This window comes from Coptis chinensis, chromosome 8, assembly GCF_015680905.1.
Source record: "Coptis chinensis isolate HL-2020 chromosome 8, ASM1568090v1, whole genome shotgun sequence".
In the NCBI taxonomy this organism is placed as follows: Eukaryota; Viridiplantae; Streptophyta; class Magnoliopsida; order Ranunculales; family Ranunculaceae; genus Coptis; species Coptis chinensis.
Genome location: NC_141463.1, coordinates 68052762 through 68070358, shown reverse-complemented (window position 1 = coordinate 68070358; position 17597 = coordinate 68052762). Strand labels below are relative to the sequence as shown.

Here is a 17597-nt window from a genome sequence, read left to right as displayed (position 1 = left end):
AACTGGGGGCGACGAAGACCAACTTGAAAACACAATTCCTAATACCATTGACCTATGGATTGTTTACTCAGATGGCTCCCATAATAATTCTGGGTCTGGAATTGGATGCATTTTTGTTAAACCCGATGGAGAGAAGATTGAGAAATCTATTCGACTTGGCTTCGCCGCTTTAAATAACGAAGCCGAATATGAGGCTGCCAAATTCGTTGGCTTATCTCTCCGCCGCAATTAGAAACAAAGAGTCAAGACACATCACTGTGGAGTTCCAGAAAGAGCCAAACATTGCCTTTACCGAAAAAGAGTTGCATGACTTGTATGTAAATGAAAGCAATTACCTTTTTTGCTTGTACGCAATAGCGAAATATGACCCACGTATAATCGCACTAATCATGACTCGAAAGCGGAAAAGGGAGATGGAAAATTCACAACATGACCGTACTTTGGATCTTCCATTAGAGTCCATGGATCCATTTGTACCTCCCATAGTTATAGTTATCGGACCAGATCGACCGACAAAAAAGAACTGGTCATCGGGTCACCGGTTCGACCAAATGGTCACCGGGTTCAACCAAATGGTCAATACTTAAGTTGAAAATATTATATAATTCACTTAGTACATACATTCTCACAACTTTATTAGTGGCCCAGGTGGTCTTAAAGACATTTCATATTCCAATAAACCAAGGTTCGAGTCTATACAAGTTATGTTTTTCAAAATTAAAATATTTCTTTACTAGTTTACTATTAGATGTTATTTATATTTCTTATATAGTTAATAACTAGCAAGAAAAGCTGTTGTGGTGTAATGGTAAAGATCCTAGATTGTTTAATAGTCACCCAAGGTTCGAGTCTTAGTACCAACAAATTAAAATTTTATAATTTCTAAAGTTAGTTATGGACCAGTGGCTCGGACTAAACCGTCCGGGTTAAAACAGTTTACAAGAAAACCGGACGAGTTAACCGGGTTTGGCCTGGATCAACTACTTAAACGATCTACTATGTGACCCAACTGGGTTTGGTGACTGGGTCGCCGATTCACCGGGTTAAACCGCCGGGCCGGGTCTGATAACACTGGTACCTCCTGTGTTCGCTCCAAAAACAGATAGTGAGTTGGTACATGAAGTAGATGATAGTCCTGAAGTTCTTGATATGATACTATCGGAGCCAGTAATGATCTCCGATGAGCAAGATTGGCGTCTCCCTTATATCCAATACTTGCAAGTTTCTTCACTTCCACCAGAACCAAAACTCACTGAAAGAATCAAATGCGATTCATGGAAATTTTTGGTGATATCTGCACTACTGACAGAGGTTTGCAATTATATCGCAAAAGCTCTGACTAAAACCCTATGTTGCGATGCTTATCAAAACACGAAGGACTTCAAGTTTTGGAAGAGATTCACTCTGGCTTATGCGGAAGCCACTCCAAGGGACGAAGTTTAGCTCATAAGGCTATGACACAGGGATATTGGTGGCCAGAGATGCAAAAGGATGCAAAACACCTATCTGAAAGGTGTGAGCCATGCCAAAAGCTCCTATTGATGAGGTTCGCTCTGAGGGACTACAACAGCTTATTAAGTATCAAGCTGATACGAAACGGAACTACGACAAGAAAATCCGTCCTAAGTCTTTTGCTCCTGAGGACTGGATTCTCTGTAGAAACCCAAAGCTTATAGAATCAAGAAAGTTTGGAGAAAATTGGCAAGGACTCTACATCATAGATCGTCTAGCATCTACGGGGTCATATTTCCTCCGTACTATTTTTGAAAGAATGATAGAGAAGCCATGGAATGTTTACCACCTTCGCAAGTTTTACCGTTATGAAATCTTTTGCACTTTTACATTTACTCCATCAATCACAAATCTATCTTTCTATGTAGTTCGTTTTATTTTATCCATCAATAAAGGCATTCAAATTCCATTCTCATATGTTTGTTTGTCATTTTACATTACTCTATTCTTCTGTACTCTTCTTTTCAACAATGCCATTCATTAACGTTAATTCTAGAGAGGCCGTCCATATTATGCCTTCTTCGGTCCAAGTAAGTCGCATTCATGCCTACTTGAAGAAAATCCAAATCAATAAGATGGTTATTCTTGCTCGGTACAATTATTGCAATACTCCCAAATTACAATATCCGTGCAAATTCCACTACTAAGGCAACGACGTTGTCTTTTAGTTTGGTCACAGTGCATGGGTAACGACCTTGCACCTGTGAAAACTCCAACAGTTGTCAGGTCTTGCCTCACGTTCGGTACAAATATTTTGACACCTGAATAGCTAGGTTCATTGAGGATGATCATGGCCCCTTTGCCTTTCAAGCACACTTTCTCTAATGGATTTTATATTGGGGGCGTCTGCTTTCCCCTCATTATATCGCTATCATATTTTTCTATCCATACTACGTCTCGACATGCAACAAAGAACGCAAGATCAAAAGCAAGATGATGTATTATTATCAAATTATTGCCAACGATGCATGTTCATTCAAGGTTGGTAGTATTTTTACTACATTTATTTCAAAATCAACAGTCTCTTAAGTTCCCTCTGGAAAAGGCACACCTTTCGGAGCAACTTTAACAATCTCTATATACATTAGATATAATTTATTATAGGCTTACTTTCTCTCTTCATTCGCTTCTAAAACATCTGCCTTTTGCATAACTGCTTGCATCCTTTCCATCTCCTTATTTCCTATCTCTAGAGTAGCTTGTGTTAACAATTTCTTGTTTTCCACATTCTCTTTCTTAGCAGCACTTAATTCTTTTTCTAACCCCAACACTTTTGCAGTCATCTTTTCGTTTTTTTCTTCTTGAGTTTTCACCCCGGATTTCAAATCTTCTAATTCTTCGGTCCTTACAGCGGCGTTCTACTCCTGTTCTTCCATCTAATTTAATTCTTCCATTATTCTCACTACCTGAAATATTAACGTAACCTTAAGACACATGTTACAGATAAATAATAAACAAATAGAAACATAATTTACCTCGTTCATTTTCTCTCGTTGCATGCTAGTTGTCACATGGATTAAATTGTTGGATTCACCTTGAGTTTTGTGATTTTCCTTCAATGCTAAAATGTCAAATCCAACCTATACAGTATTGTCTTTCTTCTCTAAATTTTTAGCCACAGTTTTCTCCTTTTCTTTTACGCTATCTTCTCTCCCATAACCATCTTATAAAAATTTGTAAGTTTCACCGTCGTCTTTCAACGGTAACTCATAATCTTTTCTTTTTAATGCTCTCCTCTTTTTTAAAGTATTCCCTTCTTCCTCTTTATCACTATTACTATCTTCATCTTCTACGATTATTCGATTATTCCTTATAATATTGTTTTGATATTTGATTTTATTTTGTCTAATTAATTGTCCACTCATAACTTCAAATTCTATAGTTCGCTTTTTCTCCACACCTCTTTTACTATTTTTCTTTCCTACCACTTTACAACTCTCAACTTCATCCTCTCCTTCAACACTTTCTTCTTCACTCTTTTGCCCTTCACTCTCATCCTCTTTTTCCACCTCTTTCTCTACCTCACATAAGAAGTCCACAATATCATATGGGAAACTTAGGTCAAATACTTCAAATGGTATTTTGCCATGGAAGTAAAATTTTAAGTTATCCTGTGTTTTGCTATCTATGTCTACAATATCAATCGGCGGAATTTCATCTACAAATACAACCAATAACAAAAACATAATCAGTAATTAAGTTATTACAAAATCTTCCTTTCCTAACACAAACATAGTATCGACCTATGCGTAAACACAATACAGTTTCTTACTAGTAAAATTGTTTGGAACGTCCCTTCCTGTCGTGTTCCACTTCTCTCGTGTGATACGGATAATCTTCCCAATGCTTGTAGCTATCAGGAAGACCACTAAACCTCTCTTTTCTTTTTTTAAAGTGCACACCGAGCATTATGAAATTGTCTTTCGGAGTGACACGAGGCCTTGCAATTGAGTAAAGCTCTTGACACCCAGATCTTTGCTTGTACCGTAATTGTAATTTTTGCATCCTTGAAACTATTAACCAAAACGGAACTGACATCTGTACAGGTGTAACATGCCACCATTTTAAGATCCTTGTAACGGTATTATCCAAGGAAAATTTCAACCCATATGATAATTGGTGCCATGTTTCTACTACTTCATCTTCTTTGGTTTTTTGTAAAACACTTTTTACACTGTCCACATTGAATTCTTGTAATGCAAAACATTGCTTTATCTCCGTTATTGGAGTCTTCCTTAGTTGACCTCGTATGTATAAAGTACCCTTTGTCTTAGTCCATCTTCGTTGAAGTTGAATTCTCACCATTATCGCATCAAATTCTCACTTTTAATTTGTTAAATCAGATTGCTTAATCTCGCTTTCCTGTTATTTTTTCTTTCCTTCACTATGTTTTATCCATGTGTGTCGTACCTTGTTATTTATAATGATGAACTCTTTTGTTTGAGTTGGATTAGAACTGTAAGCATGGACCAAAATATCGCCGATATATCCGATATATCGCCGATATATATCGGTATTTTGGTACACCGACATCGATATTTCCGACATATATCCACCGAATATAGAATTTTTTTTTTCCCGATATATATCGGAATTTCCGATATGAAACTTTATATCGCCGATATAATCGATATTTCCGATATAATCGATATATATCGGTTGACTTTTTGACCATTTTAAAATATAAATCCGATATTTCCAATATATTTCCGATATATATCCGATATTTCCGATATTATATTTCCGATATTTCCGATATTTTAAATAGTTTAGACTTGTTACAAAAAAAATGGATATATCCGAAATATCCGATATATATCGGTTTTTGGGTACACCGATATATTCATCGATATCGATATTTTGGGCCTTGACTGTAAGTCTGTTTCCCTCGAGCAATGGAATTCTACTCTAAAATCGAACAAGTTCAGAAACTTTATTTTATTGGTTTCCTTATACTACCGTGTTTGCTCTTCACCTTTTTCAAAAAGTCAAATCGTAAGATTGTTTAGTTTTGTCTCGTGCGTTTTGTCCCTTTCTCAAACCTAACGGTCTAATATGTTTTGTCTCTTTCTCAAACCAAAAACAACACCAAAATAGATAAGGTCGGCCCTACGTATTCACATGGCCTATTTTTTTGTCATCTTGGTAATATCTATCTACGACCAGCTCAATAACCAAGTACTAAAACAAATTCTATTCCCAAGACTTTTAGCCGGTCCTATCCATTATCAATACTTACATCCTATTAAGCCGGCCAAATTCCATGTGCTTAATACCGGCCAAGCATTTTTACTTCATCAGTTTTCTAGCTTTACCCCTCTAACTTGGGCGACTTTTTACCCCACCCCCCCTCTTTCATCTAGAGGTTTACCCCCCCAAGATCACACCACATCCAAGTCAACTGTTATCTTTTTGGTCAATGCATCCCCCCAGTTCTTTCATCTAGAGGTTTACACCCCCCCCCCCCAAAGAACTTAGGCCAATTAGCTTTACTCCCCTTAGTTCTTTAATCTAGAGGTTTATCCCCCCATAACCACAACACATCCAAATCAACTGAGTTTGACCGTGATGTTTTTGGTCAAGACAAATGAAAAGACTCTAATGCCCTTTTCTAGGTATAATTACATAAATACCCTATGACTTTGGCAAATACAAAATTGGAATTCAAATCATCTAGGACACATGTCATGATCTTGTGAACTCTATCCGACGGCTATCACCAATCCTTATCAAATGACATCCACACCCTTAATATTATGAAATTACCTAATTAACCTCACAGTTGTTAAAAACTACATGTATGCTAGGAAAAAACCAACCGTGAAAGGACAATAAAGTCTTTTTATGTGGTAGTGGTGTATGACTTGGAGAATATAATGCTACAGTGATGGTATATGGCCGTCGGATAGAGTTCACAAGATCATGACACGTCATAGATAATTTTAATTCCAATTTTGTCTTCGCCAAAGTCACAAGGTATTTATGTAATTATACCTAGAAAAAGGCATTAGAGTCTTTTCATTTGTCTTGATCAAAAACATTACGGTCAAACTCAGTTGACTTAGATGTGTTGTGGTTTTGGGGGTAAACCTCTAGATGAAAGAACTGGGGGGATAAAACTAATTGGCTTTAAGTTCTGGGGGGGTAAAGCTATAAAACTATTAAAAAGGTAAAGGGCAACGAAAATTAGTGGCCAATAATTTTCGCCACTAATTTTCGTCAATTATTTTCGCCAATAATTTTCGCCACTAATTTTCGTCAATTATTTTCGCCAATAAACCTCCGCCAAAAAATTTCACTAATTATTTCCACTAATAATTTCCGCCAATAATTTTCGTCTTTTGTCGCCAATAATTTTCGCCTACTGTCATCGCCTATTGTCGCCATTGACAATGAAATTCCGCACGCCAGTACTTGGTAACATTTTTTTTTCTATTTTATTTATTTATTATTATTTTTTTCTTTTAAATCGATGTTCTTCCATTCTTTTTTCAATATTAACTTCTTTGCTACATAGGCTTTGCCCATCCATCAAAGAGAGGGCGATATATAGACCCCCACTTTGTGGTTCATTAAGCCCACAAATCCAGCCCAAGGGCTTAATCCTAGCTACACCCAATAACTGGTCTATTTATGAATATGTCCAGGTTTATTATTGTAGAATATAAGGATAGAGGTTCAAAGAGATAAGAATTCTTTTGACACAAACAAACACAGTCCTCGTAGGACTCAATCTCTTCATTCATATAAAAACTATTTGTTCTCATAATGTGAACTACGTTGAAACTTAATCCCTAGATAATAGATCTTGGGTACGTAGACAGCCATTATCTTGGTTCAGTTTCATCTCCCCCAACATCAATTTTCTCTGTTTCTTAGTGCATTCTTTATCATTTGCTCTCGTTGTATTGAAACAGGTTATTGCCAAAACAAAGACCAAACACTAAATATTGGTATATGATTATGCAGACCTTTATATAGATAATATGGGTCTTAGAATAGTTGTTAAATGGCTTTGAAGGCCAGTGAGAGATTGTTGGGATATTTGACCTTTACAAAGCCAATGAACATTTATTATTTATACATGATGATTAAATACACGAATCTTATTATTATGCACATAGGTGAACTAATATCATATGATAAAACCATAAGTTCCATAGATAATAGAATTAGAACAATCAAGTATATGAAGAGCCATGTGCGAGAGATTTGATTGTATCTATTTACCTAGAATGCTTACACTTAGGGGTAAAGTCAGATACTTCACTTATACGACTGTAATATACATAATTTTTATATGATAGGATGATGATATATTTATTATTTGAGTATGACTCTAAGTTTGTATATTGGTATAGTCACATAACTGACACTGACGGAATCAAAGTGAGAACACACTATAATTTCGCTGTTAAGGTTAATCTGCAAATCTCACTCTACCAATTAATCCCTAGATTTGAGGAATTGTGAAAATTCATTGTGTATCAAATTTATTAATTTGAGACGTTAAAAAGTAATATCTATTCATAGACTAGACTTAATGTTTGGGAAATGAATGTAGGATGTCTTGAATCACAAATTCTAATAAAATATCTACCACTCTACGGAGTAATGTATTAGAAAATTGTGACATAACTAATTGAGCTCAAACCCGGCCGGTATAAGAAGCAGTTTTTTAATGCTCAATTAATTAATGTTGAATGTCATATTGGGTCAATTAGACATAGGTGTGAGTGCGACAGTGAAGAACATATTCTCAATGGTCTAATTGTAAATACAAGTGAGGTGGAGGGACTTAGATTTAAATAATAGTAGGAAAAGACTTTCTTGATAGTTCCATGGGCCATATTGTAAATATGGATTTGTTAATGGGCACTTTCTGTATTAAAGAGATATATATTAAAAGTGTTTTAATATATAAGTACAAGTACTTGTATAACAAGAACTTGTCCTCTTTTAGATAAGACTTGGAATCCTAAGTGGATCTCACTACACACACTTACGTATTCTCAAAGTTTCTCTATATAAGAGAATGGTTTTTTGGTGAAAGAGACCATTAATTTTTCCAGAAAAAGTAGAACTAAAAGTATGAGAAAAGCAAAAGTGTTTTTTGGTGTGTTGTGTGGTAAATACTACTAGAAGGCTGAAGACTAAGTATTTTGGATTCAGCTTTGGAAAGTTTTTCTTTAGGGTTAACTAGTATTACACACCCCCCTAAACACACAGTCAACTTGGTTTGACCGTTAACTTTCAAGTCAAACAACTGAAAATGACACAAATGCCCCCACCTAATTAAAATTAAACATTTTCTTTTTGAAAATAATGAGAGCATTTATATCATTTTCAGTTGTTTGACTTGAAAGTTAATGGTCAAACCCAATTGACCATGTGTTTAGGGGGGAGACCCTAATTTCCCATCTAGTGAGGGGGAAATCCTAATTGGCCCATCTAGTGGGGGTAACACTAGTTCACCCTTTTCTTTATTGTCAATCTCCAATTCCGACTTTGAAGGCATTTTTCTTTTAATTTCTTAATAATCAATAATAGATTAGCATGTTAATGATCAATGGATAATTATTTCCTAACAGATATCTTCTCAAAAGGAAGCACTAATTGGAATATAATCCATTATGCATTCAAGTTGGGCATATGTCTGGAAAGGTATAATGGGGTGGTGTCTATGAAGAATGTTGTCTTGGCATCCCCCCCGTTAAAAGTTTAAAACTCTTTGGAGAGACACAAGATAAACTGTTTAGTCCCTTGTACATGCAAAACTACTATACGATGAAAACTATATTGTTGCTCACCTTTGGCAGCCCATGGAAATTGATCGGCAATAGCTTTGAAGTGGCTTCTTGATCTTGGTTTGGGGTTAGAACGACAAAAGAATCAGCCTCAAGAGAAATAGACTGCTCGGTTTTATTGACAACCTGCAACTCTGGGCCGACTGTATCAAGCATAACCTGAACAAGTGCAAAAACAGATAGTATAAAAAGATGCAATATTTTCATAATAGCAAATAAATGTGTTTCCAGTAAACCTTGACCATTATAAATTAACAACGACGAAAAGAATGGTACAATGTTAGCTTTCATCTTCTTTCAATTTTAAATAAGTATCTCTTGTTATATATATATTTTTGCACTCTCCGAGAAACCAATTCACAGTGTACACCAAGTTGCGAAATGAACCACCATAAGTTTAATATGAGAAAAAGAGGTAGAGGATGGATACCATTAAAATACTTAGGGTATCACCAATGGGACCTCTATATGGCCCTCTATCTTCAAATTTAAAGGAACAATACGAAAATGGGCTTCCAATGCAAGCCCTATATGGCCCTCTACAGTTATCATCCTTTAAAAGTGTCTCTATTTCTATCACATTTATTGAGGGCCCGGTCCGTTTCGCGACTTAAAGAGAAATACGTCTGAAAACATTTCAATGGGTGAAAACCCAGCATAGTTGGTAGAAGGTGTTCCTGGAATGGGTAACTTCTCAATTTTAAACTGTTTTGAGTTACAAAAGGCTGGAATTGTAGAAATAAAAAAAATGTTCTTGCTAAGAGTCGAACCCACACCGTGCCCACCCTCGAGATTATTCTGGTCACAAACTTTGCCACTAGTCCATTGAAAACCAGATTGTTCATTACCTTTGGATTTTAATTTTGATTATAAAGGTTGCGTTGGAGAACCCATGATTTAGAGGTCCTTCATACCCAGTCTCTCCTTCAACCTAACCTTTAAAATGGTGATGTGGCCCTCTATTTTGAGGGCCTGCATTGGTGATGCCCTTACATTGTAACTGAACAACTTACTGGTTCAAGATCCAAGGCCATAGTGCAAATAGGATCACTTACTTTTGTGCATTCTTTTGTTAATAATTAAGACTACTCTTTTGCTAAATATTAACACCTCGACCATCATAAATTAACACTGATAAGAATGGTAGATCTTTTGTTACACAGAAAACCGAACCACAATGTACTTTAAGTTGAGGAACAAAACATGATAGCTAAAAAAATAGGGAAAAGGGGTGAAGGATGGATGGCCATCGTGTACATACGTTGCAACTAAACAGCTTACTAGTTCAAGATCCAATATCATTCTAGTTCATCATATTCATTTGTTTAACTTTTAGACTATGGTTGGTTGAACTCGATCCCCTTTCAATTAGTACACAATTGATCATTTCATATAAATAATGCCGAAAATAATTGATCAACTAAAAGAGAATTAAACTACTTACAGCACATAGCTTCTGAGTACTCTTAATAGCCAGCTTCAAATTAGTCAAAGTCTGTTGATGATACTCATTATCTCCCCACGAAAAATCAAATCGCGCAACTATATATATCCCACGCACACCACAAAAGCAAATCACAACAACACCAAAACATCAGAATCACATGACTGTAATAAACTAATAATAAATTAAATGAGATGAGAGAAATAAAATAAAGCATATATACCAGACATTCCAGCTTTGAGACAATCAGAAATGACTTCAACTGATCTTGATCTCGGACCAAGTGTCCCGACAATCTTTGTCATTGATGGAAAGAAACTCTACAAATAATTAGTGAACAGTGTTGTAAATACTAAATAGTGAGCGATATGATAAAAGAACAGTAAAGTAAAGGCTTACTGGTTTTGATGGTTCCAGGATCGAAGCCATGCGAATTGGGTCTTCCAGAAAAAGGTGAGTTCCATGCATTTTTGTTTTTTTTGATCTTCTTCTTCTTTTTCTTTCTTTCTTTTGTGTTTTTTTTTAAAAAAATTAATAAATCTTGATAAGCAAGTATTATGTATTCGTCAGAGACAAAATATGAAATACCGACCACGACAGGTGTTGCACAAATGCTACGCGTTAAAGGACAATTTTAATATACAGGTCACAGATGGCATATAGTAGATTAGAGTATAAGTGGGGAATCAAATGATTAGAGTAGATGTATTTATTTGATCTCGATAAAGTGTATGTATCAAATCTTATTTATATATGTTAGTCGACACTCCATCGAAAAATGTCTTATTGGCCAGATTGGTCACCTCCGATTTGGAGATGAAGTGCTATAGAAGTCTACTTCGGAAGCTTAACTGGGAAGTGATTAAATGATGTGGATGATCTTAAGGTCTATTCTAAATTGCCATCTTATAAGGAAAGCAAACTATTATTATATTATATTTGACAAGTTTCCAAAGCATTCAAAGCAGCGCCCGTGGCCTAATGGATAAGGCGTCTGACTTCTAATCAGGCGATTGTGGGTTCGAGTCCCACCGGGCGTGTTTGATCAACCCTTCTAGTTTTTTTCTCGTTTTTTTTCTTACTGTTGGGCGCCTCTTGTTGAAGGAAAGATTCAGCCCAATCATTAACACCATAGCTTCGTAGTGTCTGTTCTGATGGTGATCCGAAGTGACACGTAATATGCGCTTCGCATCTTCGGGTTACAATGCAAACCAGATTTAACTGGTTGGTTGTTGCCATTGGAATTAGCCATGTTTTGTTCAGGCCCATGAGTTATTCCAACACTCACCTTCCCTCTGACAAGGGACGAGTTGCAGGACTTGCAGCAATAGTGCTACGCTATGCCAAATTGCCAATGATTGAAGCGGATTAAGATTTTATGATTCTAGCCGGTCTATTTTCAGTGGTTTCGTACCATGTATCATGTATGTTCACAAGTACTCTCCCAACTAGTCTGATACTTCAGGAAAATGCACATATCTAGTTTTTCTTCGTTGCTGTTGATTTTCAAAGAACTAAAATCAATAGATGACTAAAAGTAGCTTGTTAAGATTTAAGGTGCTATTAAACTCGGCAAATCTAAATCCTAACAAATTTGTGCATTCTGCACACATGCAAAGCAAGGTGTTAATCTGGAAGGCTAGATCAGTAAGATGGAATACGTGCTTGGTCTCCTCCTATATATCACCAAAAATGAGTGTCACGTTTTTCCAATTCACCCCGGTAGTACAGTGACTTTCAATCCATTTTCATTTACGCACTAGCTTCTTCAAAGACATTTTTGCTTCAACTGATTTCCAGTTTCTCTACATTACAACAATGAAGTAACAGCACCCCCAAGGCCCAAAAGAGCCAGACCAAAAGATATGAAAGAGTGCTATTGATCTAACTGAGAAACGTAAGTACAAAACTGGAAACAGATCGAAAATAACTTCCAAAAGAACCACCTAGCAACATGTGTATACATTTACCTAACCTTTTAAATTCTACAATTGATCTGGACAGATAAGGTCTTTAGCTAGACGAACGCTGTTGCCGATGAAGGTCAAGAATTTCGAGCTCTTTTTGACGAAGAAGAAGAACCATCCTCTCATTTTCAAGCCTCATCCGCTCATTGTTCAATTTCATCCTCTCCATCTCCCTCTCCTTTTTCCAACTAAACTTAACCCATTTCATGTGTTGCTTCTCAAGCTCAAATGCTTGACATTGGTAATTCACTCGCTGCTCTTCCAACTGTATTGACCGGTTCCTCATCCACTGCTTCTGCTCCAATGGGCTCTTCCTTCCATCTTGTAGGACACTCATTAATTCAAAGCTTAACTGTTGTATTGATGGTGATAATGGAGCTGACGATGAGGACATGCCCCTTTGCTTTTTCTTTGATGATAATTTGCCAATAATGCCCCCATCCTCATGTCCCCCACTGTGCTCATTAAGACACCTCCGACTTCCCCCAACGTCTTCCATATCTTCATCATCCTCTGAATCTTCCTCTTCGTCTTCATCATCATCATCCACATCTTCATCATCTTCTTCATGCCTCACCATCCTCCTTGAATTTGCAGTTTGAACACCATCCGATGGATGGGAGCACCCTTGCTGCTGATGACGAGTAATCTCTATTGCCCCTTCACAGGACTGATGGGCACCAACAGCTCCACCACTATTATGATAAGCACACATCTCCCTAAAGAACAGATGCTTAGAATTAAGTAACTTCCTCGCTTCATCCTTCATTTTAGGTGAAAGTTGATCCATTGTATCAAGAAGGCTTTGATTCTCTACCACTTTACAAGCGGTTCCCTTTCCTAGTATATCATTAACTCTTTTATACCTTTTATTCAGATCATTAAACTTATCTTCACACTGCTGCGGTGACACAGAAAACCCCTTCTCCATCATTGCTTTCGAAACCGATTTCCATTTTCCTTTCTTCTGCAACATTGCACCAGACTTTTTCTTACTCATTCCTTGTGTTTCATTACCCTCAGGACAAGCATCATCTCCAATATAAAAAACCACCATTATAAGTAGCCTAACCATATTATCAGTCCATTTTACTCTATGCCATGGCGAACCCCGCTTCCTTCCATCTCCACTACCATCATCAGCAGTACATCCTGGTTCATCTTCATCACTAAACGCCATTTGTTGCTGTTGGGGTTGCTTGGCTTTAGTGGTGCAAGTAGGATAAGTACTTTTAACATATTGGGGCGGGTGAGTATTATGGTTGGTATCATGAGCAGTAAAAGACACCATTTGTTGGTGCTGTTGGTTTGAGTATTGTTGTTGGTGTGGATTGGAATTAAAATTGTGACTACTTGGGTGGTTTTGTTGGTGGAGAGAATGCAAAGGCATTTCTAACCCAAGCATTCCAGCTTTTACACCATTGCTCTCCATTACAAAACCCCACCTTGAACTAATCTTAAAACAAAAAATAATTAAAACCCAATTCTTATACTTTCGTGAATTTCAACCACATGAGTTTCTTAAACATGATAAATAAGACAACACCATTAAAGAAAAAAAAATATAGAAATCTCAGTCAAGAATGTAGAAGCACCTGGTTTTGGATTAAAAGTTATGCAAGAACCTATCTTTACTTCTTCTGATCAGGAACAATGGGTTTTATTCTGATTTCATGAACAAGATCAACCATAGAAATGGTGTTCAAGGTTGAAACTTAGAGAGTAGAGAACTAGAGATAAAGAAGAGGGGGTGAATGTGAAATGTAGTTATGTGTGGGGGCCAAACAGAGAAAACAACTGCCCATGGTTTTGGGTGTAATACTAAAAGCCGCAGTGGGATTGATCCACAGTATTATTAAATAAAATATTTTATATTATATTATACGTCATGGTTTTTTTTGGTAACTATATTTATACCTCATGTTACTCGTATCTGATACACAACAATTACAAACTTACAACCACAACTCATTGTCATACATGTGTCTAGCCAAAGCTCCCAAGGCACCTGACTTGATGTGGTGCATTGTTGTCGTTCAGATAGTTGTTGGATCTGCTCCAATGTTGGGGTGGCCGAATGAGTATGGTTTATCAACCACTAATTCGACATTTACAGAACCAACAAGAGAGGCTGCTAGCTAGTCTTGTACAATTCGCATTTGCTTTGCTCGGACGAACCTACAAACAAGAGTGAAGATTCTCGGTTAATTAAGTTTCAAATAAGTAATTACCAAATTATTAGAGAACTCTGATGTGTAGTAAGGATTTGGATATTTTGTTTTCGCCAGTTTAAAAGCATTTCAATTGACTATTGAATTTTATAGTCATTATCGAAAAATAATAATTATTTTATGGTTATTTCTAAATTGACACTATTTTAGATAAGTTACTTCTAAGCAGGAGAAAGTACAATCCGGTTTACGACAAGGCCAATCAACTTTTCTTGACTTCGAAATCAGTAACAATGTACCCTGGTGTTAGCATTCCGTCTACCAAAATGTAATGGAACTTCCTCTGTTTTTTGGAGAAAGAAAAAACACACGTGTTGGCAAAATGGATCAATACCATAGAGTTTTAGAGTTTTACCTAGACAAATGCGAGAGTTGTTTATGGTAAATCGCTGATCCTGTTGGAATTGTTCTCCGTTGCGGCATTTGCCACAAGATGAAAGGGGCCAATAACAGCTTATCCATCTTTATTATTGTTTCTGCAATTACCAAAGATGAACATATTAGATCATTTAGATGGAGATATATTAAATACACTACAATTGATGGTAAAGATTTGTTAATTGTTATAATCTACAAATTGTAATAAAGACTTTTGTTGAGCTCCTGATGGATAACCAATAAAGCAAAGGATGATCGAGGACGAATTAAGAGTTCTCAATGTAACCGAAATCTGAAGTTTTGGCAAAGGAAATTAAGTTGTTTAAAAAGAAAAATATTGACAATGTTGTAAATTCAGCACCTCTTTTCAATTGATCTTGATTGTATATCAATACTTTTTTATATATATCGACCATATCTAATGTACGTATAACATGTTTTAGCAAATATAATGATGTCTTTTGCAAATATTTGAGTATAAGCACAACTGGCTATATTTGACATCATTTTCTTCGACCTTGGAAATCTAGATTAAATCAAGCTCTTGAAATCTCGAACTAGAGAAATTTTCTATTTTTTTTTTTTCAATATATGAATTAGATCACGTTCAAAAATGATAATGAGAATAAAAAATAAAGAGATACACACGCAAACACCAATAAGAAACATGGTTTGATTCACCATTTACAAGTAAAATGTCAGTTGAAGGATAGCAATCACGTCTAATAAGAAAAACCTAAATATATAAGATTTTAAGTAAAATCTCCTCACCCTACACTTATATATGTAACAAAAAGTTTGCCGTGAAAAATTGTAATAATATGTCAATACACTTACAAAGTTTTTTTTTTTTTTTTCTTAAAGGGAAATAAAAAAATTAAGTGATATTAACTAAAATAAAACCAGCTGAATGAATATGAAAATGTGGAATCAACAACGTTGTAAGAAATTGAGAACAAGAACCTACTATTCATGATATGTAAATTAAAATTTCTCTGAAATCCTGCCATCTACATTGTTACATGATCAAATTTTGAGACTCGCTCGCTCAACAAGAAAGACCAACTTACTAGTCATACACGATGTGTACGAATTTATAACTGGCATACGTCTAAAATTGTTAAGAGACATTTTAGGTGAAAGTAATTAAGTTCATACCATAAATCTTAAATGAATAACAAATTTATTATCGGTACAAAAATGCGTAGATTATATCCATCACAAATTGAATCATATGTAAGCACAATACGGTGTACATGGAGCCAACTTAGTAGTCATTCATGGCTGTGTATCTAATATTGTCAAGAGACATTTTAGGTAAAAGTTATTATTTTTCATACTTTAAGTGAACAAAAAGTTTATTACCAATACAAAAATGCTCAAATTAAATCCGTAACAAATTTCAAATGGTGGTGTACAAACCTCGAGTAAGCCTTTCAAATGGTTTTGAGGCCTTCATTATGTCACACCTTGCTTTGCCCCAAAATCACCTCAAAAGGGCCCAAAATATTAATAAGATTTTTGGTGAAGAACTAACAAGGGAAAATCACATCCTCTATATCTCAAGAGTTGGAAGTTTATTTGTTGATTAATCAAAAAAATCTGGTGGACTAGGCATTAAAGACATGGCTACTAACAATCATGCCTACACGAGTAAAATTATTTGGCAAATCATAACTAACTCCTCTTTTTTCAATACAAATGTTTTACATTCAACAAGTAAGCAAGGTTCATCTTGGTTTTGGTTTGGTTTTCAAAAATACCTACAATCTATTAAGGATAACTCTACTTGGAAAATAGGTCTAGGCCATGACATTAACATATTAACATATGGAAAGATCCATGGATACCAGAAACCCTTAATGGCATTGTTCCTTGTACAAACGTTGTAAATTCTTCCTATACTAATGTATCTGGACTCATCAATCCTATCTCCAGAAGTTGGAGAGTGGATATTTTTAATTAACTTTTTGATACTAACACTTGTTTGAACATACAAAATATTTTCCTGTCTTGAAGACATTTGGAAGATAACCTTAAATGGAATCACACTAAAAGAGGTGCACACACTGTTAAATCCATGTATCATATTCTTAGTGATCAATCTGTGTTGATCAACATAACAAATATGGCTTTTTGGCATACTGATAACAAACCAAGAGAAGCTCTCTTTGCTTGGAAGTGTTATCATAACATGATTCCCACTAGAGACCATCTTGCACAGATTTTCTATGCTCTTGACACAAGGTGTCTGTTATGTGGCATGCACATTGAAAGCATACACCATTTACTTCTTGCTTGTCGTTTTACACAAGCTTTATGGTATGCCACACCTTGGCAGACTGACTCATTTTGTGAATTTGCAGGCAGATGAGGAATGGATAGAAATGTGCATGGTTCTATCCACCTAAAATCTGGCCAATAGAAAGCAAAGCCTAGAAGAAATTATGTCTTATGCTTTATTGGCAAATTTGGTCAGAGAGATATGAAGTTTATCACTCTAAAAGAAGACCAAACTAATTTCTATAATATGCAGAAATTGATTGCTACTTATTTTGAAGAAAATGTTGTTACTATTATGCAGGGCTTAGTACTGAAAGATATACCAAATACCAAATGGAAACCATTGGATTTAAACTCCCTTAAACTGAATGTGGATGCAAGTTTTAGGAAAGTAGATAAAACAACAACCTTTGGATTTGTATTGCGAGACTCAAAAGGCTTCTTCCAGGAAGCTTCAGAGATTGTGCCACCAGTG

The 17597-nt window shown here is 35.8% G+C and overlaps 2 protein-coding genes, 1 long non-coding RNA gene and 1 other non-coding gene across 6 annotated transcripts in view; 1 reads left to right on the top strand and 3 right to left on the bottom strand.

Annotated features, from left to right (window-relative positions):
- LOC147482611 (pyruvate kinase 1, cytosolic-like) overlaps window positions 1-13847 on the bottom strand; it is a 28146-nt gene extending 14299 nt beyond the window's left edge. The window contains exons 1-5 of one of the 3 annotated variants that reach the window (XM_086576944.1): window positions 13826-13847; window positions 10663-10770; window positions 10487-10583; window positions 10264-10361; window positions 8823-8978 (exon numbers count right to left, since the gene is read on the bottom strand). In XM_086576944.1, the coding sequence (XP_086433070.1) occupies window positions 8823-8978; window positions 10264-10361; window positions 10487-10583; window positions 10663-10731 (420 nt within the window). In that variant the 5' untranslated portion in view covers window positions 10732-10770; window positions 13826-13847. Of the gene's footprint in view, window positions 1-8822; window positions 8979-10263; window positions 10362-10486; window positions 10584-10662; window positions 10771-13825 lie in introns of those variants that run through there. The other 2 variants (XM_086576942.1, XM_086576943.1) reach the window with 2 other exon arrangements.
- Window positions 3121-5371, bottom strand: LOC147482614 (uncharacterized). Its single transcript, XR_015204273.1, has 3 exons — window positions 4885-5371; window positions 3785-4468; window positions 3121-3670 (listed from the first exon to the last, which is right to left on the bottom strand). It is a non-coding gene; the product is annotated as an uncharacterized LOC147482614 (long non-coding RNA).
- TRNAR-UCU (transfer RNA arginine (anticodon UCU)) lies at window positions 11231-11303 on the top strand. Its single transcript has one exon. It is a non-coding gene; the product is annotated as a tRNA-Arg (tRNA).
- On the bottom strand, window positions 12041-13832 carry LOC147482612 (uncharacterized). Its single transcript, XM_086576945.1, has one exon. The coding sequence runs from the start codon at window positions 13660-13662 to the stop codon at window positions 12277-12279; it is 1386 nt and encodes a 461-aa protein (XP_086433071.1). The 5' UTR covers window positions 13663-13832; the 3' UTR covers window positions 12041-12276.
- Window positions 13848-17597: the final 3750 nt, after the last annotated feature.